Source organism: Macrobrachium nipponense, chromosome 1 (assembly GCF_015104395.2).
Source record: "Macrobrachium nipponense isolate FS-2020 chromosome 1, ASM1510439v2, whole genome shotgun sequence".
NCBI classification, from domain to species: Eukaryota; Metazoa; Arthropoda; class Malacostraca; order Decapoda; family Palaemonidae; genus Macrobrachium; species Macrobrachium nipponense.
Window position 1 is genome coordinate 768,165 of NC_087200.1, and position 27,067 is coordinate 795,231.

Here is a 27,067-nt window from a genome sequence, read left to right on the forward strand (position 1 = left end):
TAGACTTCTTCACTGACTTATGGCATTCGACTAAGCTTAGCCCATGAGCCTCCTGATACAGCTTGACAATCTCACCACCAATGACTCTTGGAACCTTTCCTGTCAAACTTAGATATGTAAATCTTCTATCATTAAACATATTTTGCTGCATTGATATTTCAGTCCACATACTGAAGTATCTGATATGCATTTTTTTTCTAAAACCCTCCTCTGTCACCTCATATCTCTTTAACAACAACTTTTTTTTAGGCTATCATATTGCAGAGCCTCATCAGAAGGTATACTAGACAAAAATTTCAAGATACTTGTTAGTCAAAGACTTCAACACCTAGGCTGTGCAAAATTGCAGGTCTTTCAACAAAATTGTCCATGACATCATGTTTTTTATGAGAACCATGCAACTTAGGTTTTGTGGCAACTACATATATGGGTGGTAGTACTGCTAAACTGTTCCTGTACAATTTGATTATCACCCTTAAGTCTTATTACATGGAGTTCATGTTCCTGCCTTTCTTTCAGTTTCCTTTCTTTGTTTTTAAGCTTCATCTCTCCCCCAGGCTATATTTTGCCGATCAGTCATGAACTGCTTCATTTCACCTTCTGACCCAGTTCAAAAACTGAATTGGGCCTGGATGAAATTAAGCCTATGCAGAGCACCTGCAGGAAAGGGATGAAGCTGGCAAATGGAAAGGAATCTAAATTATAGCATACAAACAGCATTACCACTCCTATAGTTACCACAAAAACCCAGTTGCCCAGCCCAAAATGGGCCCTCTCATTGCATGTTGAAAGATTTAGGTTTGTCACTTTCTGTAATTTACTGAATAGGCTAAGGCCCCGTCCACACGGCCAAGCTTTGCTCGATGTGACGTCAGAAGCGGAGAAACTGCAGTAAAGTTCTGACTTTTCCCGCTTCTGACGTCACATCGGACAAAGTTCGTCGACCAAAGCTCGACCGTGTGGACGGGGCCTAATATTAATTACTTGTCTTGTAGGCCAACACAAAACAAAAAAATTACCCTGGTGAGGTTACCAAATTATGCTACACAATTAAAAGATTTCCAAGTCTTGCAAATATCTATTTTTAAGGCAGTCTAATAATTTTGTCAATATGTAGGATATTTTTTAGTAATATGATTGTTCCCTGTACACTTATTGTCATGTTTGAGCTAAATAGATTTTGAGCTGCAGGATAACTCTCAGGTTGATATATGGTAAATACTTCTATCAATCATGTTTTGTTTTTAATTTGTCTAGTAGGCTTCTAGTTGCTGAAGTTTATTTAACCAGTACATAATAGTTTTCAAGTCTTAAGATGATAGTTTGTGTTCACTATCATATTAAAAACCTTGACCAATTCTCAGTCGCTGAATGTTTATTCAACCAATTGTTTTCAAGTATTAAGATAATAGTTTGTGTTCACTATCATATTAAAAACCTTGAACAGTTCTTCTTCCCAAAAAGAGATTAAAAATTGGGACCTGTTTGAAATAAATTTTTAGTTTTATTTTTGTTACTCAAAAGATTTTAGTTATGTTTATTTTTCTTGATTGGACAATTACGAAGGGAAAATCAAGTGTGTGCCAGAGGTTGAACATTGTGAATTAATTCTCACGAGTACAAATAGAATAAAAAATAAGTCACGATGGCCTCTCTCCACCAAGAGGATGCCCTACTTAGGAAGGAGCAATCTGGCTGGCCTGGGAGACCTGCCTGAATATAAACCTTCCCCTCAGTCAGTACCTTGAGAATCATCAGTTTGTTGAAATCATTACATCCCAGAAGACTCCAAGACTACTCTTTTACAGTTGGACTCTTTATTCTGCCTACTGCCAAATATTCTCAAGGAGAGACTGACAAGAAAGCACTTCCTTCCTTGCTTTGGAATCAAGGGCCACACTGTCCATTACCATGGTCTCTTTCCAGGCTGCCTCATTATTCAATTTATGGCAGTCACTCAATGCCAATTTATAGCCAGTAAGCTTCAAATTTTCACTACTCAACTTATAATGGTGCCCAACTCATTTAAGTACCGTATTAAAAATTAATGGTTTGTATTCCTTTAGGAACAAATCAAACGGTATACATTTATAATCCAACAATGGTAGGGATTAGGGGACATTCAAACTCATTTAACTTGGAGGTTTATTTAGACAAGAATAATAAAATTTCCTTCACATTCAGAACAAGCAAAATAAAATATGAGAAAAAAAGGTGGCCAATAAATACATCACAAGTGCATTATATGCAGTGCTTTATCAAAATATCACTACTGTTGGACACTAATGCATGTTATTTACTGAATGGACTGCAAAGGAAAAAGCTACTCACACTGGGGGACAAAACAAAATTATATAAAATATGCCTTTCTTTGAATGTCTGATGAAGCTGACATCAACATTGCACTTGGTAAATGTTAAGGTTTGAATGGTACAGTACCTATGAAATTCAAAAAGAAATTAAACGGAAAAAAATGTATTGTCCAGACATCAAATGACAAATCAGAGATCTGAGAAAGTGAACAATTGTGAGTTGTAGGTTATCCATAGTAAATTTGGCTACCACAATTCTCAACTGTTGACCAAAAAGAAAATCTTCCTTCACTTCAGACACCAAATGTTCCCAAATATGGCAACTGTGAATTTCCAATTATATAGTACCACATTCACAATACCACATTCACAAAACAATGAAAGTTAAAAAAAGTAAACAAGAATAATTACATAGATTACTAGGGAAAGTTGATACAAGTGCCAAGTAGAACTTAGCCTTATGGCTTAAAAGTTTCCAATCCATGAGAGGCTTGTTCTGGCATTGCTGTGTACAAACTTAAGCACCTCTGGATTACACATCTCTTGAGGGTATGGCAGCCTAAGTCAAGTAACACTTTATTCTATAATTTCTGATCACCTACAGATAAATAATATATTGGGTTTTATCATTTACTTCTCTTCACACCATTCATTCTCTTTGCGTACTTGCTCCTCTTCTGATGGAGTGAAGTCATTCTTGATGTTGAAGGTTTTGCGGATTTCGTCAGGGGTTTTGCCTTTGATCATGTTGGCCACAGTCTTGCACGTAACATCTAAGAGACCTTTGATGTCCAAGTAATTAGCAGCAAGGATCAATTCAAACAATGTTCCCTGGTCCACCTTTAATGGAGATTGAAAGTATTAATCTTATGTTCAACCACTCATATTCTAAAATTATTAATAGTAAACATATGCCATCAAGTAATATAGTATGAAAAACCATTATAAATGCTTCCATTATTGCATGAGCTCCAAACAAGGATATTGCAGTTATGATGTCAGTAATTTGTAATTAAAAATACTATTGCATAAATATTTTATATAGATAATGGTAGTTCAGTGGTTACACTATTTCTGCAGTACAGAGATTATTTACATGTATGTAATACCACAAAAAACCATTTACATATGTATTTTAGTAAACTATTCAGGTGACATCCATATAATTCAGGTAAAACAAAACATTTAAAACTGACATATAATTAACATTACTCTTACAATAACCTACATTCTGTTATACGTAACACAATTGACCATATCTAACTTGTTCTCAGTCTCTAATGCATTATTATTTAGGTCTCAAAGGGTTTGGCCCAAAAGATCAGTCCTTATTAATGATATGGTTCAGATTTCACTTATTATATTACAGCTGTTTAAAAATTTGATAACTGATGGCAATTCTGACAAAATTCCTTTAAGGGGATCGGCTGCCTAAAAAACCCAAAAAATATGAAACATATTCGATTTGCTGAAAAAAATTCTATGGCTTCGCATTCAAGAATATGTCCACGAAGTATTATGCTAAAATTCGCCTTACTTTTCTAGTAATGGCCTGAAATGTAACAATAACTTTATACCCACAAAACACCAGTAGCGCAAATGATTTAGTCTGGTATAGTTTTTGTGATATATGTTACAAAAACTTCCTTTGAAATGAAATATATAATGTCAATAATAGCCTAATTGGCACCTTCTTAGTTATTCCTAGACAAGACAAAGCACGCATCATGAGACATGAGGCTCAGCGTGTGGCCACTGTCCAACAGTTGCCTATAAAACTTGCACGTTATAAGGTCACATTTTTTCACGCTCACTAGCCTTGACTGAACTCTGTTTTCTGCGGTGTTTTTAGTTTTTCACCATGCCTAAAAGGTCCAAGACTTCACTTCATGCCTCTAGAATGCGGAAAAGCCAATTGGATATGCCCATCGAAGAAGTAGAACAGAGAATTCAAGAAACTAGTGCCATAGAGGGGAATGAAGCGACGACGAGAGAGAGAGGGGCCGCGCAGCAAATGACGCACGTTATGATCTCTGCTGACCAGAGACCAACCACATCCACCCCTAATCGTCTCTTTATTCGTTCATCAATGCTAAAGGGCAAAGATATTTTAGAAGAAGAAAGCAGTAGATCGGAGGCTGATATTATCAACGACAGTGAAAATAAAATGATAATAATAAGTGAAGCAAGACTTGAAAAATTACTTGAATCACAAATACCAAATTGTGGATGCAAAGTAATTCCGAGGATCCATTTGGCAAGGGATGGATTTGAGACACTAGTAAAAAAGATATGTCCTAAATGCAGAGGGAAAATTATTTTAGAACCTGCAAAATGCCCACCGATTTCTACAGAAGGAAGGAAGGCTCCAATTTACAAAACCAATGTGGCAGTAATCTATCATTCTTTGTTGGAAGATTATGGATTCGCGGGACTGAAGAGATTACAAGGAACGCTTGGTATAAAACCAATGGGAAATAGCAAGTATTCACGCCATCTTAGATATTTGCTCTTCAACAAAGCCTAGAACTTCAAGATAAAGAAAGAAGAAGATTGAGTGTCAGAAAGAAGAAATTCCCAGAAAGAGAGAAAATACACAAGAAAATTCAAGAATATGAAGCTGGAGGATTTTAAATAACCACATAACCTGGCAACAATGAGTAGTGTAGGCAACTATGATACCCTAGAGTATCTAGGGAGGACTAGGAGCCTAAAATTTATAATAACACAATGATAATCAATTAATTAATATTCCTATTCATAATAATTTTGCATTAATACTCAAAAATAAAAAATAAAACCATAAAATTAATGGTAACACAGTCTTTTAACTTTTTTTTTATGTACCTAAAACTTTGAAGGCCCATTTCTCAAAACAAAAGTTTTTCACCTTCAAAATGTATCTCCTCCCTTAGTATTGGACCAATCTAAATGAAATTTCATATATAATATGGGGAAACATGGTAGATTAAAAAAAAGCCGGGGATTTTTAATATTTTGAGTTTCTGATTTTTGGCAATTTTTTTCCTGTAATTTTTCCGGGAAAATTTCATAAAAAAAAAAAAAAAAAAATCATATCTCGAAAAATAATTGAAAAATCAAAATTCCCCGGCTTTATATCGAGGGTCCATATGTGTTTTATGCGTGGTTCAAATCTCATCCCTTAAAACCAAAAAGCAAAGGAGGAGATGCATTTTGAAAATGGCCATTTTTGGCCGAAAAATGCTCTGGCGTCACAAAACCTAAGGTCACTGAACAAAAATTTTTTCCCCAGAAGTTCCACACAATATCCTTTAACAAACCCCCTATATATCAACAACCTGTCGTTAAAAAAGTCGGAAACCGGCCGATCCCCTTAACCTATTTGTTTCCAAAACTTGGCACTGCTTGTAAAATATATTTAGAACATACATAAAAATGTTCAATTGTCAGTGTTACTACATAGTCTATATAGGGATTGGATCATGTAGGCTATTCATGAAATATATATCTGTTGATAAAAAGTGTGACCAATTCTATGGCACGTAAATACTACTACTTGTGTGTCTACCCTATTATACGTCAAATTGATATTCCAGTGTGGGCTTGATTTTTTTTTGGCATCATCACATTCAGTACTCTAGATACTATTGTGCCATTTACTGATTATAATAATGGGTTTTAGCAATGTTAAATAGCCACTAATTGGAATATCTATGACTAATCTTGTCATAAAATTACAACTTTGCCTGCTTTATCAACTTCTTCAATCCCTTTCATGCCAACATGGGCAGGAATCCATTATACTATTTCCATATTTTACCTGTTTTAAAATATGTGAAGTGAAATTTTAAATAATTTGTTATGAAAGGTATATATTCTGGACTATGTTTCTGAAGTTTCCTTAGTTACTAAAAAATTACCATTTTCTGCAATTCGTGATTCAATTATATAAATTAAAATATTATTCGGGCCAAACTGAACAACCTATTGTCTTCATCATGTGAAGGGCTGTTACAAAGACTTCAAATAGACATGCGTACTGCCACTGTATCATATTTATGTAAAAAAAAAAAAAAAAAAAAAGTAATACATTTTTCATACACATTTTAAACATAAAAGCATGAAAACTTATAACAAAAAGCTGAAGTTTCATTAACAAAATTAGTTATAATTAGCTCCCAATTACCCCTCTTACGCCGAAGCGGTAAAAAAAAAATTGTCTCCCGTCTGCCGGAGGTGTTTCAGAGTGAGTGCGGAAGCGGAAAAAATATTTTTTTCAAAAAATCACAGCGCGCTTAGTTTTCAAGATTACGAGTTCATTTTTGGCTCTTTTTTTTTGTCATTGGCTGAAGTTTAGTATGCAACCATCAGAAATGAAAAAAATTATCATCATCATATATAAATAATGCGATATATGATAGCGCAAAAACTAAATTTCATATATAATTGTATTCAAATCACGCTCTGCGCGAAACTGTTAAAGGTAACAAGTTACTTTTTTTTCGTTGTAATGTACACTAAATTGCGATCATTTTGGTATATAACACATTGTAAAACGATAAAAGCAACACAGAGAAAATATTATCACAAAATAATGCATGAATTCGTAACGCGCGGATGTAGACAAATATTTTCAAAAATTCACCATAAATCTAAATATTGTCCTAGAGACTTCCAATTTCTTTCAAAATGAAGACAAATGATTGAATATTACTATACTGTAAGAGTATTAGCTTACAATTGCAGTTTTCGACCATATCTGACGAGTTAAAGTTGACCGAATGTCGAATTTTTTTTATATATATATTTTTTTATATGCAATTATTTCAAAAATGAGAAAAGCTACAACCTTCAAATATTTTTCGTTTTATTCTACATGAAATTGCGCACATTTTCATATATAAAACTCTATGAAATGCCTAATATGAAACGGAGCAAATATTCCGAGAATGGGACGTACATATTTCGGAGATTTGTGGCGGAGAATCCGCGCGCGGAGGGAAGGAAAGATTTTTTTTTTAATTCACCATAAATCTAAATATTTTGCTAGAGACTTCAAAATTTGTTTCAAGATGAAGATAAATGACTGAATATTACTAGACTGTAAGAGTTTTAGCTTACAATTGCGTTTTTGACTATTTCGGATGAGTCAAATTTGACCGAACGTGGTTTTTTTTTCTATTTATCGTGATTTATATGCAAATATTTCAAAAATGAGAAAAGCTACAACCTTCAATTATTTTTTTTTGTATTCTACATGAAATTGCGCACATTTTCATATATAAAACTTTATGTAATGGCTAATTTAAAATGGTGCAAACATTACCACAATCGCATGTATGATTTTTTCGGAAGAGTTACCGCGCGGACGTAAAGAAAATTTAATTTTTTTCATAAATTCACCATAAATCGAAATATTGTGCTAGACTTCCAATTTGTTGCAAAATGAAGGTAAACGCTTGAATATTACTAAAATATAAGCGTTTTAACTTACAATTGCGTTTTTCGACCATTTCGGTAGAGTCAAAGTTGACCGAAGGTTGAAATTTTGGCAATTATCGTTATTTATATGAAAATATCTCAAAACTGATAAAAGCTACAACCATGGGTTGTTTTTAGTTGTATTGTGCATGAAATTGCGCACATTTCCATATATAAAACTTTATATAACGGCTAATTTTGAAATGGTGCAAACATTACCACAATCGCATGTATGATTTTTTTCGGAAGAGTTACCGCGCGGACATAAGGAAAAAGTTTTTTCATAAATTCACCATAAATCGAAATATTGTGCTAGAGACTTCCAATTAGTTGCAAAATTAAGGTAAATGATTGATTACTAAAATATAAGAGTTTTAGCTTACAATTGCATTTTTCTACCATTTTGGTAGTCAAAGTTGACCGAAGGTTGAAATTTTGGCGATTATCGTTATTTATATGAAAATATCTCAAAACTGATAAAAGCTACAATCCTGAGTATTTTATTGTTGTATTCTACATAAAAATGCACACATTTTCATATATAATACATACTTCATGTAACGGCTAATTTACAATGGTACAAAAATTATGTCAAAGTGACGAAATAATTTCCGAGATGTGTCACAGATACTTTTTAGTGCGGCAAGAAAGAAATTCGCGCTTGTGCGCCTGCGTAACGATTGTAAACAAAACAACACCTTGATCCGTGAACTCCCAGCATCCCTCAAGGCACGTGATTCAAAAGTTTTAGGCTGATAGGCCTATAAGTATTTTTCCGCGAATTTAAAAAAAACTTTTGTAAGTCGACATAAAATACGTCCAGTCGGCACACGGGAGACAAAAAATGTCGACGTAAAATATGTCCAGTCGGCGTAAGAGGGTTAATAAAATATAACCACATGAAGTCTTTGTAATGCATTTTTCGGAACGGCGGGGGACAATAACAATCATGAAAAAATATCCTCTGATAAACGCGGAGGGCACTTACAAAAGCTGCCATAATTTCTATCATATTAATGTACAAAAATAAAAATACCCTATACGTAATACATTTTCATACACATTTTAAAAACATAAAAGCATGAACATATATAAATTTGACACATTGATCACTAAATTTGCACTTTTTGAACTCAATATTTTTTGGAAGAGCGACAGGCAGCGGCGGACAAGAATGAACATGAAAAAACATCCTCTGATAACGTAGAGGGCAATTTTGAAAGCTGTCTTTGTATCATATTTATGCACAGAGATAAAAATACCCTATATGTAATACATTTGCATACACATTCTAAACATAAAAGCATGAACATTTATAATTAGACACATCGATTGCTAAATTTGCACTTTTTTGAACTCAATATTTTCGGAAGAGCGGCAGGCGGCGGCTCTCAAGAACGAAAATGAAAAAACGTCCTCTTTGATAACTGGAGGGCAGTTTCAAAAGCTGCCTTAGTATCATATTTATGTGCAGAAATAAAAATACCCTAACGTAATACCTTTTCATACAAATTTTAAACATAAAAGCATGAACATTTATAAATAGACACATCCATAGCTAAATTTGCACTTATTTAACACTATATTTTTGGCATAGAACAGTGTCAGGGCATATAGTTTACCCTAATACCTATGTAATAACTCTCAATAAAATTTTTCAATATCATTTGCATAACCTTTATGGTCTGAACAGTTTTTCTACAAATGTATGTACTAAGACATAGTGGCACTGTTAACTGAAAATTGTGCCGTAAAAATACCATATTTTTTTAATTAATATTTTTTATGACATTTTTTATGACAGTCGTAAAACCGATTCACTGCTAAGCGATTGCACCGTTAACAGCAGGCCGCCTGTATATGATAGTAAACCCTGGTCTTAATGTTAAAAATCAAGGGAGGAGATAGAATTTGAAAAATGGTTATTTTTGGGATAAATCGCACTGGTGTCACAAAACAAAAGGTCAGAGGCGAAAATCATATGTGGTTTGGCGATGTCCCAAGTCACCTTACTTAGGGGTATGAATGTCTAAGTCCTGTACTTGAAAAATGGCATTAGCCAGCCGACCGGCCCCCCTTAATGTGAGCAAGACAGGTCTTCCTCTGCGGGCACAGGCAAACTTAAGCTGAATAAGTGCTCAGCTGGTGTTGGGCACTTGGCAGCTGGCACCAAACTCATAGCAAGTGGTGCCAACTGCGCATAGGCAGTCATTGGGGATTCCGAAGTCGGCACTGGGTGCTCAGAGACCAAGACTGAGACCAACGTATGTCACTCAGGTGGATAGACTGGATGCTCATCTGGGCGCCTAGATGACGATGAGGAGCATTTCTTGTTTGATGGGCCCAGGTGCCAAATACTGGTGCTCTGGTGAAAAGTAATCCAGGCTGTGCCAGGCACTGCAACCTGGTTGAGGACTAAGAGAGGGATCTCTAACCTATTTAAATGGAAATGGGGACAGCTCATTGCTGCTACATTTTTTCAGGGGTCAGGACACACCAAAAAGACACCTAAAACGCCTCTTATCAGGGCTACATTCCAAGTCTGAAGGCAACTGGTGGACACCAAAAGAGATGCTCTTCCAATGGCAGTCTGATAGTCTTCCACTACACTAACCGTTCACAACAGGTTCTACTGAGGGAGCGACTGCCTGTGGGCAAACCCTCTTGAACTCCTTTGGACTTCTGGTAGGTCTACTCTCAGGTTCAAAGGTGTGACAGGGATCTTTGTCTGGGAAAGTAAAAGGGATGGACAGCCACCCACTCCATTGGTTATGATGCAGCACTATTCATTTTGCCATCAGGACTTAGGGAGACCCATAATTCGGTCCCCGTGTTGACTACAAGTTCAAATCTATGTTCAAACTTACATTCAAGACTGGCAATGGCATCGGGTTCAGAAGCATGGGAGCTAGGCACTGGAGTAGATGGTACAATATTAACATTATCAGGACGACTAAGGAGGGGAGACAAGGCTACAGCAGGGAAAGAAGAAATGGCTCTATCATTTACACTAAAGTTTAGGAGCCGGTTCTAGATTACGAGCCCTAATCTCAGCTATAGAGGCTGCCTTCCTTTTCCTATCTCTAGCTAGCTTTTCTAAATGAGATTTTAATACCTTTCACTGCCTTCAGTCCCAACCCTTACATTCATCACGTCAGGTCCTTTGAACACACTTGTCTTCGACAGTTAGAGCAAATCGTATAGGTAGGTCGTAAGTTGCTTTGGTCAAGTTGGCATTACAACCCTCCCTACAATATCTAATACTGGAGGACTAGAGTCGTAATACACTGAATAAACTGTCTAAACTAAGATAGGCTACCAGAAAGATGCATACATCACCAAATCCTGGAAGGATATTCCTGAAAAGCGATGAATAATTCTAACCAAGCTGGTGCAACTATCCGGTGTTACACCACAAGCTGGGAGAAAAGAAGTGAGCTCCTCTGTTTTGTTGTTCCTATTGTTCTCCGATAGTGACTGGGTAATCACCTACATGTAATCAACAGTAGCGCTACTATGAATTTCAAATTTAAGCTGCTGCGTGAGTTGAAAAATGATATTGTTATGATACAATAAAGTTTGTTCATACTTACCTGGCAGATATATATATAGCTGTATTTTCTGAAGTCCGACAGAATTTTAAAAACTTCCGACACACGCAGTGGTCGGCCAGGTGGTTAGTACCCATTCCCGCCGCTGGGAGGCGGGTATCAGGAACCATTCCCATTTTCTATTCATAATTTTTATTTCCACTGTCCCCCTGAGGGGAGGTGGGTGGGTACTTGATTATATATATCTGCCAGGTAAGTATGAACAAACTTTATTGTATCATAACAATATCATTTTGTTCATGAAACTTACCTGTCAGATATATATATAGCTGAATCCCACCTTTGGAGGTGGGAAGGGACAGAATAGAAGGATTTTAGGAAACAAATGCATGCAGATGATTTACATCTTGGTTCCACCTGTTAGCATAGCTGGCTTCGTGGTTACTGCCACGTAAGTCTGCTTGTGCTACTAGAGTTGCCAGCGAGGTAGAGACCTATATAGCTGGTGCACTCCAGATGATCTGTCAACAGGGGCGAGACCACGACGTGACTAGACCATATGACCATACCATGAGGGCTAAGAAGTAAAATAAATATATATATATATATATCACCACCTGACCAACCTAGCCAAAGTTAAGGTGTTTTAACTAAGGCTTAAGAGTTAAGAAGTCGCCGTTGTCGGCGACTCAACTAAATTAAGAGCTCTTCCTAACCATTTTCTACAGGATAGGATGAGTGGTACTTCTTGCCCCCAAGATTGTGTCTGCAGACACGTATGGCCCTAGCGAGCAGCAGATCTCATATGCCATCTTCACATCTCGCAGGGAGTGTGAAGTGAACACAGAGTTGCTTCGCTAAAACATGGTACTCAGGATGTTACTGAGTGCCATGCTCTATTGAAATGCTTCCGAGGCCGCGCCCTCACCTCGTGAGCATTTAGATAAAAAGATTTCAAATCTTTGTGCAAACACAATGAAGGAGCATTTTTGAAAGAACTCCTTAACACTAAAGCCAGGGTGTTCTTCGATATGGGCAAGTCTGGTCTTTTTCGGAACACTGCAGATTGCCCGAATGACTTCGACTTTCTTGAGTTTTATGTAGATAAAACTTGAGAGACCCGACAGGGCACAGGACTCTCTCTGGCTCCTGCCCACTAACTTGTGCCATCCTTGCTTCCAAGCTCCTGGCCAAGGACAAAACGGGTTTCCATTCTTAGGCCACAACGGAAGGCTTAGAGAGCACACCGCCTTGTCTTCTCTAAAGCCAAAACTTGTGACGATGGCTTAAAATTTCACTAACCCTCTTTGTCGTATCTAGGGTGGTTAGAAGAAGGCCTTCCTGATCACATGCAAAAAGTTAACAGGTAGGAGAGGTTCGAATGCTTTAACATCAAGAACTTCAGACTACGTCTAAGTTCCATATTGAAAGCTTCGATCTGGTGACCGACCAGTTGACCAGTCAGACGAATCAAGGACAGCAAGGCTGTACCCTGAAGACCAAAGGCACTATTCTTCGCTGAAGAATGAGTGTCTGGACTGCCTGGGCGATTCAATCTAAGCAAACCTTGGGGGTGTATCAACACAACCCAACGTCGTCAGCGAATCAACTGACTCGAGCTTCTGGTGCCAGGAGAAAGGAGCGAGAAACAAAAAGGCGATTCAGTCCCGAAGGAAGAATGCCTGACAGTCCAACCTGGTCTCATGTTACACGATCATCGGGGGTGTATAAACGCAACTGACTTCGTCAACAAGAAACTCAGGGCTACTATATGTCGCCTGATCTCGCACGAGTGTCTGACTCCGAGAAAACAGGTGAGACAAAAAGTAGATGGTGAGCGAGTTTCGAGATCCCACAGAACTCAAAATCGTGAAGGGCTTTGTTGTTTGACAGACGCAAATCTCTGAGCCCAAAGGCCGTCAACAACATATTTGCATATTCTTTAATAGTTGTGACTGCCAGCTTATCCCATTCTTCAGACGGAAAAGGAAGACGGTAATCTTATTCCTGTCAACCTCTCGATAGTCTGAACGTAGTCAGACTCAGAGCGGAGAGGTTATAGGTACCTTTCGAGTTAGAGTAGACCGACTCTCTCGGAAAAGGTCCTTGGAAAGTGAACTAGGATATTGTGACCTCTGTGAATCCAGGATTCTGAAGGCCAACATGGGGCGATCATCGTCATTTCGTCGCTCCCTGTGACGTCATAAATCCTCTTATTACATTTCCTAAGCGATTGAAAAAGGGGAAAAAAGAGACTAAACATCCATCCCCGTTCAATATCATAGGATGGCGTTTAATGGTACTGATCCCGGATCGAGAATAAGGGAGCAGAGAAGAAGCCGCCTCTTCGTCCTCAACATATCGAAGAGAAGAATGAAAGGGCGTCCCTAAAGTCTACACAACTCTCAACTTACTTCTAAAGAAAGATTCCACTCGGAAGTGAATAGTTGCTGCCGTCGATCGAGACGCTTCGTTACGGACTTTTGCAATCCTGTAACGAACCTGTAGAGGATCGTTACATTTTACGCCTGTTGTTATAATAGGCTCTTTCTCGTAAACTCGAACAAGGACCGAGAGAAGATACTTCTTAAGATATGAGAGAGCTGTGGAATATCAGAGTTGATCTGGACCACTGGTTCCCAAAAACTCGTTTCGAGGACTGGAGGGACTACCGAATCGCTTTTACTTCTTTGAGATTAAGATCCAGGACATCTGAAACCCTATCCAGATGTCTGGCACCTTCTTTCTATCACCTCAGGTGATAGACGCACTGAGAGATGTTCAGAATCATTGCTAGATCTTGAATAATATTTCAGTTTCCCGGTAGGAAAAAAAAACTGTGGTCTGAATTGCAGTCTATTCGGGGAAACAAACTTCTTCAGGAAGGAAATGGTCCCCAGCAAGCTCATCCATTCCCTCCCCGAGTATGCTTACTTCCCTAAATAAGGCTGCGCTTTGCCTAAGCAGGAGAGCAAATAAAAGTGCAATGTTGCGGTAGACTCGTAGTTCCATACCGTGCGGTAACGAGCACCGAAAGGATTAAGAGATAACTCTGTTGAACATAGTAAGGCAAAACGAATGCAACGTTTATTCATTCACGTAAGAAATCCCCTCAATCTTAGGCTAAAGTCCGTGATTGTAGGACAGAGATACAGTTAGTCAGTCAATCCCGCAGGAGAGACGTAACCGTCAGCACAGAGATACGGTTAGTCAGTCAATCCCGCAGGAGAGAGAGACGTAACCTACCGCGCATGACAGCGCACGATCTGTCACTGAATACTGGCTCGGTTGGACTGGAGGACAGACAGCGTGACAGCAGCAGCAAGCAGCTTACGAACGTCGTCTCTTAACTTTATGTCTGGGTTGCCAGCTACCCTATTCTACGAAGAAATAGGTCCGTTATTTTTTTTTGAGCAGAAAGACTCTCAAGCTGGTATATTTAAGCGAAACAGAAAACGCTAAATATATAGATGCGTTTGTGTCGTCAGAACACTACCATACAACGGTAAAAGATAAATCGGAAACTCCTGTTAGGCTGCAGGGAGTAACGATTAAATGTCCTTAAAATAGACAACAGACCTCTCGGTTGCCATCCGAAGAGGTAACTACAGCAAGCGTATATGACTTGAACCAACCAGAAGTAAAATAACGCAAGGCAAAAAATGATATTGTTATGATACAATAAAGTTTCATACATACTTACCTGGCAGATATATACATAGCTATCGACTCCGTCGTCCCCGACAGAAATTCGAATTTCGCGGCACACGCTACAGGTAGGTCAGGTGATCTACCTGCCTGCCGCTGGGTGGCAGGACTAGGAACTATTCCCGTTTTCTAATCAGATTCTCTCTTCCACCTGTCTCCTGCGGGGAGGCTGGGTGGGTCTTTAATTGTATATATCTGCCAGGTAAGTATGTATGAAACTTTATTGTATCATAACAATATCATTTTCATACATTCAACTTACCTGTCAGATATATACATAGCTGATTGACACCCTTTGGTGGAGGGCAAGAGACAGCTAGTTACTGACTAGACAGGTAAACAACATATGTTGTAGGTATTTATAGACCTTAGTTCCTCTGTGTTTCTAGACGAAGGATTGACTTCTAGCTATTGCATAGGAGTCTGCTTCATCTCAAGAGCCTTAGCGAGATAGTGATCTGTGGCCAAGAGTTCTTGTGGATCTGTCAATGGGGTCTCTTCCACTTACTCGACAGAATCCTAACTGGCGTTTGTCAATGGGAGCACATCCGCTTATATGACAACACGCACTTATTTAAGGAGCGCAACACCGATCCCGATCACCTGTTCCTAACATGAGGGTTCGCGCTAAATTGAAAGAGAGTTATCCCCCAAACTCCTTTCAAACCTCCAATAAAAACCAATAAAAATCATTGAGTTAAAATAAATTCAACTCATTATTAAAGGATCAGTGTCGGCTCCTTATCCCAGCAACGTATCCGCTGATACTATAAACCAAGAGAGAAGAATCTCTCGTAGGTTAACTTGAAGTCCTTCGTGTAATGAGTAGTCAACCCATAGTTGCATCTCCTATATGTTAAAGCTAATATGTCTTCCTGACATATTGTTACGAAAAGAACAAGAATTTGCAAAAGCTCGCACTTCATGAGCTTTTTAAATTCTCAGCTGTTTGAAGGTATCATCAAGTCACTTATGAAGTGCTTTAGAGATCACCATTGTTTCAAAGAAGACTAGGACTTTCTTCTTTGAACTGGATCTCATCTGGATGAAGCCTAACGCCTGGCTTGCGCCTGGCTGTCGCGAGGAGTATCCTGTTTAGAATACTCCCATGGCGCCTGACAGTCGTAAAACTCTTCGAATACTCCTGCCGTCTGGAAGGCGCATCTTGCTCCAAATACTCCTGGCGCCTGTTAGGAGTATTAAGCTCAGCATACTCCTGGCGCCTGGCAGGAGTATCGCGCTTCGAATACTCCTGGCGCCTGGCAGGAGTATCGCGCTTGAATACTCCTGGCGCTTGGCAGGAGTATCGCGCTTCGAATACTCCTGGCACCTGGCAGGAGTATCGCGCTTCGAATAACCTGGCGTGGGCCTGTTAGGAGTATTAAGCTCAGAATACTCCTGGCGCCTGGCAGGAGTATCGCGCTCGAATATCCTGGCGCTGGGAGGGAGTATCGCGATCAGGGAATAATCCTCGTCCTCTGAATACTCCTGGCGCCTGGCAGGAGTATCGCTCGTCCGAATACTCCTGGCGCCTGGGAGGAGTATCGTGCTCGGAATACTCCTGTCGCCTGGCAGAAGTATCGCTTTCCTAGGAGGGCATCGTGATCGGAATACTCCTGGCGCCTGGCAGAAGTATCGCTTTCTAGGAGGAGCATCGTGAGCGGAATACTCCTGGCGCTGGTAGGAGTATCACGTTCCGAATACTCCTGGTGCCTGGGAAGAGTATCGTGCTCATCGGAATACTCCTGGTGCTTGACAGGAGTATCGCGTTCCGAATACTCCTGGCGTCTGTTAGGAGTATTAAGCTGAGAATACTCCTGGCGCTTGGTAGGCACATCGCGCTTCGAATACTCCTGGCGCCTGGTAGGAGTAAAAAGTCTAGAATACTCCTGGCTCCTGGGAGGAGTATCGAGGTCAGAGTACTCAAGGCGCCTGGCAGGAGTATCTTCGTCCTTTCCCAATACTCTGACCTATGGAAGGCGCCATCTAGTTCCGAATACTCCTGTGGCTTGGTAGGAGTATCGCTCATGGAACGGCCTTTCGAATGGCGAGAAGTATACTTTGCGCTTAGCGGGCGCTACATACTCTATCAGGAGTTCTCTCTTCTCCAGTTGGCTCTTGTTGCTTGGATGAAGATCTTGGCCTAGAACGATCTACAGTAAAGTCAGGCTCTTTGCGCCTACTTGGCGCCTGGCTCCTAGTTGGCGCCAGACGCTTGGCAGGAGTTACTCCCTTTCCCACGTCTCGCCTGCCTAACGCATCGCTCCCCCCAGAGATGGCCGCTTGTGCGACAACTCCCTGTAGGGGTTCGTCGCGCCCGACAGGAGATCGGTATTTGGATCTCTTACTCAGAAGTCTATCATCCTTTTTACGAGTAGGATCTTTAGAAAGTACTCCTACCAAAGACGCTAATTGCTCCTGCACATCAATCACAATTTAGTCCGCTCCCATCCAGTAGGGGACAATAGGAAATCTCAAAATTCCAAGAGACAAGTCTTCCTCCGAGGATGATCATTATTGCATACTTCCGTTGCTAACGAGTTCTCCTCTACATGTGATGAGTTTTCTCGTTGCAGAAGCTTCCCTATCCTTGCCCGAAGGAAGGGAAGGAGCTGGACTTTAAAGAGATTCTGAGCTGAAATTGGTTGATTTCTAGCTCTTGAATGTATCTCTCTGAAACCTTTTGGGAAGTAGTTTGAGCCCTTCTCGCGTTCCAAAGACTTCTGTCAGTAAACGTTTAAACCTTTTCTTCTTCTGTAGATGACAATGTCACTACATTACCCGGACAACGAAACCTCTATCTAAAGCGTTGATCCAGGAATAAAAGGCTTTAGTTCTCTTGCCAAAACATACTATGCTGCCGGCCAGAACCCATTGCCGAGTCGTCATAGAATTTAATTCCAGATTCTAAAGCCCAAAATTTCACTTGTCCTCTTGATCGTTTAGGACCAAGAGAAACATTTGATTAGGAGCAGTTCCATCTTGTCGGAACACGGAATCTGAGGCCCAAATTAGGATCCCATTCTAAGTATAAGATCTCTTAATCTTATCGTATAGAGGTATTGTATAAGATCCCGAAGATCTTAATTCTCTACTATCTCTAATATTCTTTGTCTAGACAGAATATATCTTTTCACTGTGTTCATTGATAGCATAAATTACCAAGGTGATTCTTCCCTCTGAAAGGGAAGAAAATCATTATGTAGTGTCACAGGAGGTTACGTAATGCGGCAGTTTCCCCTTTCTATCTAGCACGATCTGCAGCAACTCTATGTCTTTAACATATTTAAAGGAATTATCAAGCTTCCCTTGAAAAATCCTCTCATTCATATTTACTTCTGGTCAGTCTGAACGCAGACAGACTCAGAGTGAATAGGTTTTTCAGGTCCAATATTTATAATATTTTCCGATCAAATCTCTTAGAAAAACCTTCCGACACATGCTGACAGAAGAACGTGACTTCTGTGAATCCAACCTTTTATTGCCAAAATGATGCATTCATCTTCTTCCTTAGACGCCCCTTTATTTTAATATGTGTTAAGAATATATACAACTAGGGGAAAAAAAAAAAAAACTAAAGTTTATTCCCCTCTTTAATTTAAAGATGGCGTATCTTGCTACCTCTCTTGTTTCGAGGAAAAGGAAGCAATCTATAAGAAGGTCGTTCATCTTCTGCCTTGCGAAGATATCTGTGAATATTTTCCGCAGGGTCTGACAACTCTTTCCAATGAATGTTAAATCGTGCTCTGCCGAATTAAAATTCTTTATAATCCTATCACATTGTGGTAACAGCATTTCATCTAGGAAACTCTTGTAAGGATAGTAGGAGCGCTGTAATTAACCACGGTTTGTGTGCATAAGGCTTAAGCGTATCGTTATCTTAAGGTGAATTTTCTACTACATTCTTTCCTCGCCGAGGCAGAGAGATATCCTTAGCAAAACGAATACGATGTTATTCATGTTTGCCTAAAAAATTCCCTCAATTCGTGGTTAAGTCCCTGATTGTATGGGGAATATACGGTGAAGCATTCGATCCTTTAGGAGAGAAAGATGTAACCAACCGTTCACGACCGAGAACCGGATGGTACTAGATTGGCTCACAATTACAGCCGTGTCGTTCACTGCCTGGCTGCCTTCATTCTGAGTTGCCAGTTACTCCCTTCAATGAATGGATATAATAAAATTATTCTCGAGTCTAAGAAAGCTCTCAATAATGCAAATTTTTAGGCAAACAACCTTTGTTTAAATACGAGGCTGAATAGGTATTGTCGTAACAAACCTTTTAAGCGAAGTCTTTACTAGTAAAATCCTTTAAGGATATAGACAATTCCGTAGCGAACCAGAAAGGCAACTATGGTATGCGTATTATGACTTGTCATTCAGTAGTCATATACAGCAAGCCTTCTACGACACTCTTTCCTTTCTGACATGCAGAGAAAGAATAGAAATCTTACTCTCTTCGTTCATTTCGTCAATAATCCCGAATGAGTATTAGTCGAAAGATATTGCAAATGACAACCGAGGATCGAAGAGAATCTCTCCAGCTTTTATTATCTTGGAGATAAGTCCGTATTTTACGCCTTTCTTATCTGGAAGAGCCTCTAATCAATGAATGAGAGCTCGTACGAATCTTGTTCAACTTCCAAACGATTGCCCCTCTTTCTGTAAATGGTTGGTTGCAATCTATTTTAGAAGGAGGATGATTTTAATATCCTCTTACTAATACTGAACTAATTCTCACAATTCTGCTCTATCTTCCATTCCTCAATTTGGGGCAAGATTGAGCAACCGAAGGAGAGCGCTTCCTTTCGAAAGGTGAAGGGCTATTCGCAGTACCGACTCTAACCTGACAAGGGCTACGGCAGCCTGTGCTACATCTTGAGTCCCTGCCTGGAAAAAACCGAACTTGCTCTAGCCTTTATTGCATTAAGACGATCCTGACAAGGGCAACGGCCGCCTGCGCGACAACTCCCGTCCCTATCAGGAAAAGCCTTGAATGTCTTTCACCCTTCGCCTGGAGGACTCTCGGCGGTTGTCAGGCTCTTCTTGTAGGAGAAAGTGTCTGGCGCTAAGCAGGAGTATCTTGCCTAGAATACTCCTGGCGCCTGGTAGGAGTATCACGTTCCGAATACTCCTGGCGCCTGGGAGGAGTATCGTGCTCGTCGGAATACTCCTGGTGCTTGGCAGGAGTATCGCGTTCCGAATACTCCTGGCGCCTGGGAGGAGTATCGTGATCAGAATACTCCTGGATCCTAGAAGACGTATCGCCCTTGGAAAGTTTTCTTGTTGGAAAGTTCCGAGCATCTGAAAGGCGATCCTCGCCTGGAAAGTTCTGTACGTCTGGAAGGTTATTTGAATCTGGAATCTTCCGCCTTCTGGAAGGTTCCGCTTGTGCGGAAGGTTTTGTGTGCGGAAGGTTCCGATCTCTTGTACATTTGTTCTTGCTTAGAATTCGACAATACTTCCATTTTCGACATAGCCCTCCCTTTCTTCTGAATGAGAAGGACTTCCATTTCCGATGAAGATCCTGGTTCATCGTGCTTCAGGCGCTTTGCGCCTATATTCAGGCCCTTCAGGTGCTTTGCGCCTCGTTTCAGACGCTTTGCGCCTTGTTTCAGACGCTTTAGGCGCATTGAGCCTCGTTACCGGAGCTTCATGCCCAAGGAGCTAGAAGCTTAAAAGTTATATATATGTGTGTAATCACTAAACGAGATCCATATAATTCATTCGATCAACAAATATTCTTTAATATCTAATTCGATCTTCTCAGAATAGATATATTTTCATATACATGTACCGATGAGGAATTTATTGAAATAACTATTTCAAACCCCCATGGGATAGAGCCCCCCCCCAGTCCAAAACTGTACGGGGGGACGACCCGGATAGGGCAATGCCTCTACCGCAACCTTTCTCCGTCTCTTCTGAGGTTCCGATAGCCAGACGAGATTATCTTGCATCTTCATTTAATCTACGCCGTTGAATGTTTTACTCCTTATTCGTCAAGACGATAATAAAAAGGGGAACACATTGAATTAGGATGCCTTTCCAATGGCTATCCCTGGCAGTCTGGGACGTTCTACAGAACCTGCCGAGGGGACGCCTGAACGGTGGGGGTTCTCCATAACCTCCGTACGGCTTTCGACATTCCTTCTCCTCCGGGCCAGGGAGCTTGGAAGAGGTCTAGGCCTGGGAGCGAGACAGAGCCGATCAGACGCACCCTCTAATGCAATGGGGAACACTATAATCACTTCTTACCTTATAATAGCTCGTATCTTGAGCTACATTCCTTTATCTTCAAATTGCAAACGAATTTGTAGTTTCTGTGAAGTAAGAAGGTGATGAGGAAACAACACTACTAGTACTGTTAATATTCTAACTGCTTGTCAGAACGAGGGCTATTAAAGCTTCTAAAGAAAGCATATCTAGTTCTATGTTTTCTGACTTCCTCAAATAGGAAGTTACCTTATTTTCCTCAATCAAATTCTAACATTTATTACACTTCATCAATGAATAAATATTTATATTTCCCTTTCTTGCAAACTATGTAATTGTCTACCGAAAACTTCGGTAGTTACACATACTCTATTCTTCGAAAACTTCGAAGTTAATTCATTAAAAGTTATTAAAAAGTTATTAAAAAGTTATTAAAAACGTATGCCAAACCACCGATCCAGTACTTCCCTGTAAAAGTCGGCCCAGAAGATCGATGGCGATGAAACACGAAAATCAAATCAGGAGGGAAAGCAAACATATGTTTACCTTCCAGCGACAGAGAGAATCTGATTAGAAAACGGGAATAGTTCCTAGTCCTGCCACCCAGCGGCAGGCAGGTAGATCACCTGACCTACCTGTAGCGTGTGCCGCGAAATTCGAATTTCTGTCGGGGACGACGGAGTCGATAGCTATGTATATATCTGACAGGTAAGTTGAATGTATGAAAATGAAATTATATCACAATAAAGTTTGTTCCTACTTACCTGGCAGACATATATATAGCTGAATTCGGAAATACAGCTACATACATATCTGACAGGCAAGTTTCATGAACAAAACTTAAGAGAATCGAAGCAGTCGAAGCAGTCAGCTCAAGCTTCTTATGTTATTGGACATAAGCATTCATTGACGTAGTCTACAAGTCTATTTCTTGTACGAGTCTGCGAATGACGAATGAGAGCTCTTCCGAATCTTGTCGATAAGAGCTTATTCGCTTACGCAATATCAAGTTAATGAGATGTTTTGTCATGAGAACTAACCCATTTACGGGACAAAGAGATATTTTGTCAAAGAGGGGATACCCACTTACTTGACAAAACGAAAGTATATTGTCAATGGGGGAAAGTCACTGAATTGACAAAACGTAATCCAGGGAGTCGAGCATTGTAATTTTTTCCGATTCCCGTCTCAAACGAGGAAGGGGCAAGAATCCTGTTAAGAGACTGGGCTTACGGCAAGTAGGACGACGATGTTCAATTCGGCAGCGTAGTCCCGACTAGAAACTAACAAAATCTATCATCTGAAAAACCCTTTCAGATGGGCTAAAAAGCTTGGAAAATTATCCTGGGAAGAGGAAGAAACTCTCCAACCAGCTTCCTCTCCCGTATCACAACTAATGCCTGCTAAAGCTTAAAATTATTGGCAGTATGGCAAAGGAAGTCCTGTCTTGCGCTTTCCTGAAGAGCGTCCTTTTGATGAGTGCCTTTGCAAGAATCCTACTGAACGTTGCCGAGAGTCCTGACGTGCAGGACATCGAGCCTTACATAACCCGTAACTGCCTTAGCGCAAAGTCTTGACTTCGGTCGTGGCAACTTAAATTTATTGGCAGAATGGCAAAGGTTGCGGTAGAGCAAACGAGATCTTCCTTAAGTCCATCCACCTATGCGAAAAGCAATATTAATTGACAGAGACCTCTTGAATTCACGAAACCCGATGTCTTGCTGGGTTTCGAAGAAGAAGTTGTCTGTTCACTTTAAGCTTCCTCCGAAGCACTGCCTACTTCACATTCTTTGCAGGTGAGGTAGAAGGTATCACCAAAGGTAGAGGTAAAAATTCTTTAGGCCCAAATCTGAAACAAGAGCTTGAAGAGTTCAACAGAAACGTTCAGCCAGGCGAAACACCTGGCGTGCGCTGGTGCACGCTCGGCGTCCATGAGCGCGTCGGCGTTCCACTGGAGCGCGCTCGGCGTCCACTGGAGCGCGCTCGGCGTCCACTGGGAGCACGCGGCGTCCACTGGACCGCGCACGGATTGCGCCGTGCCGTAAGCCACTCGCGCGCGCCTGGAGTCCATCCGAGCGTCCCAGGCGTCCGCTGTCAAAAGCTTCCTGCTACTATGACTTCTTTTACGTATTTCTCGGTGGAAAGACGGACACGAGTTCAGGCGACGTTCGCCTTCTTACTTCTCACTGAAACGCATAACGAGAGAGAGAGGACGTGAAGCGTCCTCTTCTATAAAGCTTCTATTTAGAGGGCGCGAGTCCTTCCGAAAGCTCCAACCCCTGCACGGAGAGGACGCTTCGGAGGACGAGAAGCAAACTTTCAGGATTCGTGCACGCGCACGCACTTTGGCAGTCTGGGGATTTTCATCAGTAACTGCCGAAGGCACGCCAGATCGGTGGGGGTTCCTTGTAACCCTCCTTCGGCTTTCGACATGCTCCCTCCCCAGGTCCTGGGAGTCAAGCAGAGGTCCAGGCCTAGAGGCGAAACGAGGCCGATCTGACGCACCCTCCACTACACAAGGGGTATCACTGCACTTCACTTTTACTCTCTAAAGCAAGCACTTTCGATTCTAAGTTACGAATCGAAAGAGTATAAGAGAAAGGGCAATTCCTCTACAGACACTGCTTAGGGCCCGAAGGCAATACTGCAGGGTTAGGAGTAACAATTACAGAAGTAGCACTTCACAGCAATGAAGAAGAGCGAACACCTCTCGTAGACATATTCATAGCCCGTAGGCCATACTACAGGGTTAGGCAAAATAAAGTCTACAGGAAGGTTAGCAGGTTCACTACCCTGACTTTTGTTACTGATTAATTGCGTACATACGAATCATACGTCTTCCTTACGGAATTAGACATGTTTACTGATTAATTGCGTACATACGAATCATACGTCTTCCTTACGGAATAGACAAAGTCTCACACTCCTTACATGACAAATCTCAACAAAGAAGGAAGACCCATACCCCTCGTACATACCAAGTGCGGATCTACCGAAGCTTTCGGTAGCCACACCCTATCTTTGCAGACAACCCCGTCTGAAACTAGCCTAACTAGATTCAGATATTTTAAGCAAAAATGAATCAAATTCAAATCAATTTAAGATAGCGTATGCCTAGCCACAAATCCAAGTAAATAAATCAAAAGACAATTAGGATACTTAGGGCAATGAAGTTTCCAAAATCCTAAGACGGAGGTACTGAAAACAGGTGTTTTCAGCACCGGCGACAGAAAAATTATGAATAGAAAATGGGAATGGTTCCTGATACCCGCCTCCCAGCGGCGGGAATGGGTACTAACCACCTGGCCGACCACTGCGTGTGTCGGAAGTTTTTAAAATTCTGTCGGACTTCAGAAAATACAGCTATATATATATCTGACAGGTAAGTTTCATGAACAAAATAAAACTATATATAATTACTTGGTAAATTACTTATATTAAATCACATTTCCAGAAAAACCTCAATCAAACACTATGGACATATCACCAATCCCAACCCTCCCACACTGCCAGTTAATCTCTATGCATGAAGTCTTGTACTTTTGGTGAAAGGAGTTTCTTTTTAATTAAACATCCAATTCAGACAACACTGTGTGTGTATGCATGACACAGGTGCAACATATTTACCTGTTATGTGATAATCATTTCATCATTAACAAGTTAATGTTCTTTAGTTTACATTGCTACGAAGTATAAAAATTTCATCGAAACTATACATATTCATGGGAGAGTATCCCCTGTATTTAAATTACAAATAACTTTCTGAAGCAATCTTTGTACACAAACCAAATGGACTGTATTTAAGTAGCTCTGTACAAACTTTTAAAATAGTGAAAGTGCAATCCACCCATAAACTTATGTACATACTTTGAGAAAGTCTGCATCCCATGAGGAGATATCATCTGTACGTTTTTCCTTATTGTCATCATCATCAGGAAGAGGAGGATCATCTTTGTGATACGTACACCACTGAATCACTTTCTTCAGAATAGCAGCATTGACATTAGGTAAGGGAACAACTTCTTCTTCGTCCTCATCCATACCTGTAAATAATAATATACTCTCAGGATACAGGAATTTCCCAATAAGGTAACCCAGAGTGAGCAATATAAAACCATATGGATGAAATTATATACTACAAATATATAAAGTAATAAAATAGGCTGTAAGTTTGAAATCTGTAACTTACAACTACAGGCAGCCTGCAGTTACAGTCGCCATCAGTAAGAGGCATTTCGGTTTTAAGGCGCTTGTTAAATATATTCATAACTGGTTATTGGTTTTTTTTTAGGCTAGGTGCCAAGACCACCTCATAAAATACAACCATAACAAATATGCATCTTTTCCTCTGCTCTTTTAAAAAGTTATCCATTACTTCGCAGTATCCAATAATAGTGTATGTAGTCTTGTATTACTATTTGTTATAAAATACAAACAAACTGGTCATGTTTTGGTTTGGAAAAATCAGATGAGGGCAGAGGTAAGATTATTTTGCCATATTTAACTCAATTCAGAGCAATTATCTTGCTTCAATTTAGCATAAATTAATCTATAGAAACTCTATTAATATGTGACAATGTTATCTTTCTTTATATGAAGAGTTTTTATTTTTCTTTATATGAAGTATTCTTAAGTTGAAAATTGTCTTAAATACATGAACTAGACTCAGTTATTCTTTTCATTAATAGATGGTGCTGCTGTCTGGTCATTGGTACATATTTCGGTATTTACTGAAGCACCTAGAGACCCTCATAAAATACAAACACAACAAATATGCATCTTTTCCTTGGCTCTTACAAAGTTATGATTTACTTCACTGTATCCAACAATACTGTATTGCAGTCTCATATTACTGTATATTACAGTAATACCCTGAACTTACGGGATTCGATTTGCACAAATTCACAATAGTGCAAACTTTACAATGGAACCTAACTAATTGTCATATGCAAGTTCTTCACAATAGTGCAAACATTTGTGAATCCTCTATAAACACTGCAAAAATCTGCAAAAGTGTTTATGTTTAATTTATTGCATAAATTTTTAAGTTTTAAAGTTTTTCTATATAAAATCTTTGTCAAAAATGTATTATTTTTGTTTTTGTACATGCATAAATATGATACAAAGGTAATTACAGCACCTATCATGTAGTGCATATACGTACTTTTACAAGATGTGATAACCCATTCACAAAGTTACTGCACTTTTCAAAGATACAGTGAGCCCTCGCTACTTCGCGGTTCGACCATCGCGGATTCACGACTTCGCGGACTTTTTTCATTACGTATGTATATATTATAAAAGAAATATATCGCGGATTTTCCGGAAATTTCGAAAATAGCCGCGATATATGAAGACCCCAAATATTTCGTTAATTCCATTAATAATTAGTAATATCTGCTCTTACTGATGGTTCATTGCATTACATACGACATATAATTCAGTACAGAAAGAAATAAAACACGAAAAGAGAATGTGATCATACCATAATTCAGTATAAGTACGTAGTAAAATTAAATCGAACATGAAACGCAAATCAGATGCAGTCTGACTTTGTCATATTTGAATGGTGTAAGGCTGCTGATGGCTACTACTACAAATGTAATGGATGTGCATCTTTTCCATGAATCTTTTGTATGTATACGTAGTACTGCATCGAATAATATTGTTTGTTGCAAAAATCACATCTCGAATAAGCGTACGTATCTTACAACAAAACAAGCGTAAAATAGCGTACGTAAAGCATCTATAGTACCTTGTACATATTTGAATTTGTAACTACTACGTAGCATGTAAGACGGACTGTGATTGGTTCCA

At 39.7% G+C, this 27,067-nt stretch overlaps 1 protein-coding gene across 1 annotated transcript in view; it reads right to left on the reverse strand.

Annotated features, from left to right (window-relative positions):
• Positions 1 to 2,131: 2,131 nt before the first annotated feature.
• The window catches only part of LOC135219091 (S-phase kinase-associated protein 1), a 113,723-nt gene continuing 88,787 nt past the window's right edge, over positions 2,132 to 27,067 (reverse strand). The window contains exons 3-4 of the mRNA XM_064255525.1: positions 25,118 to 25,293; positions 2,132 to 3,152 (exon numbers count right to left, since the gene is read on the reverse strand). Coding sequence (XP_064111595.1) covers positions 2,943 to 3,152; positions 25,118 to 25,293 — 386 coding nt within the window. The 3' untranslated portion in view covers positions 2,132 to 2,942. The remainder of the gene's footprint in view (positions 3,153 to 25,117; positions 25,294 to 27,067) is intronic.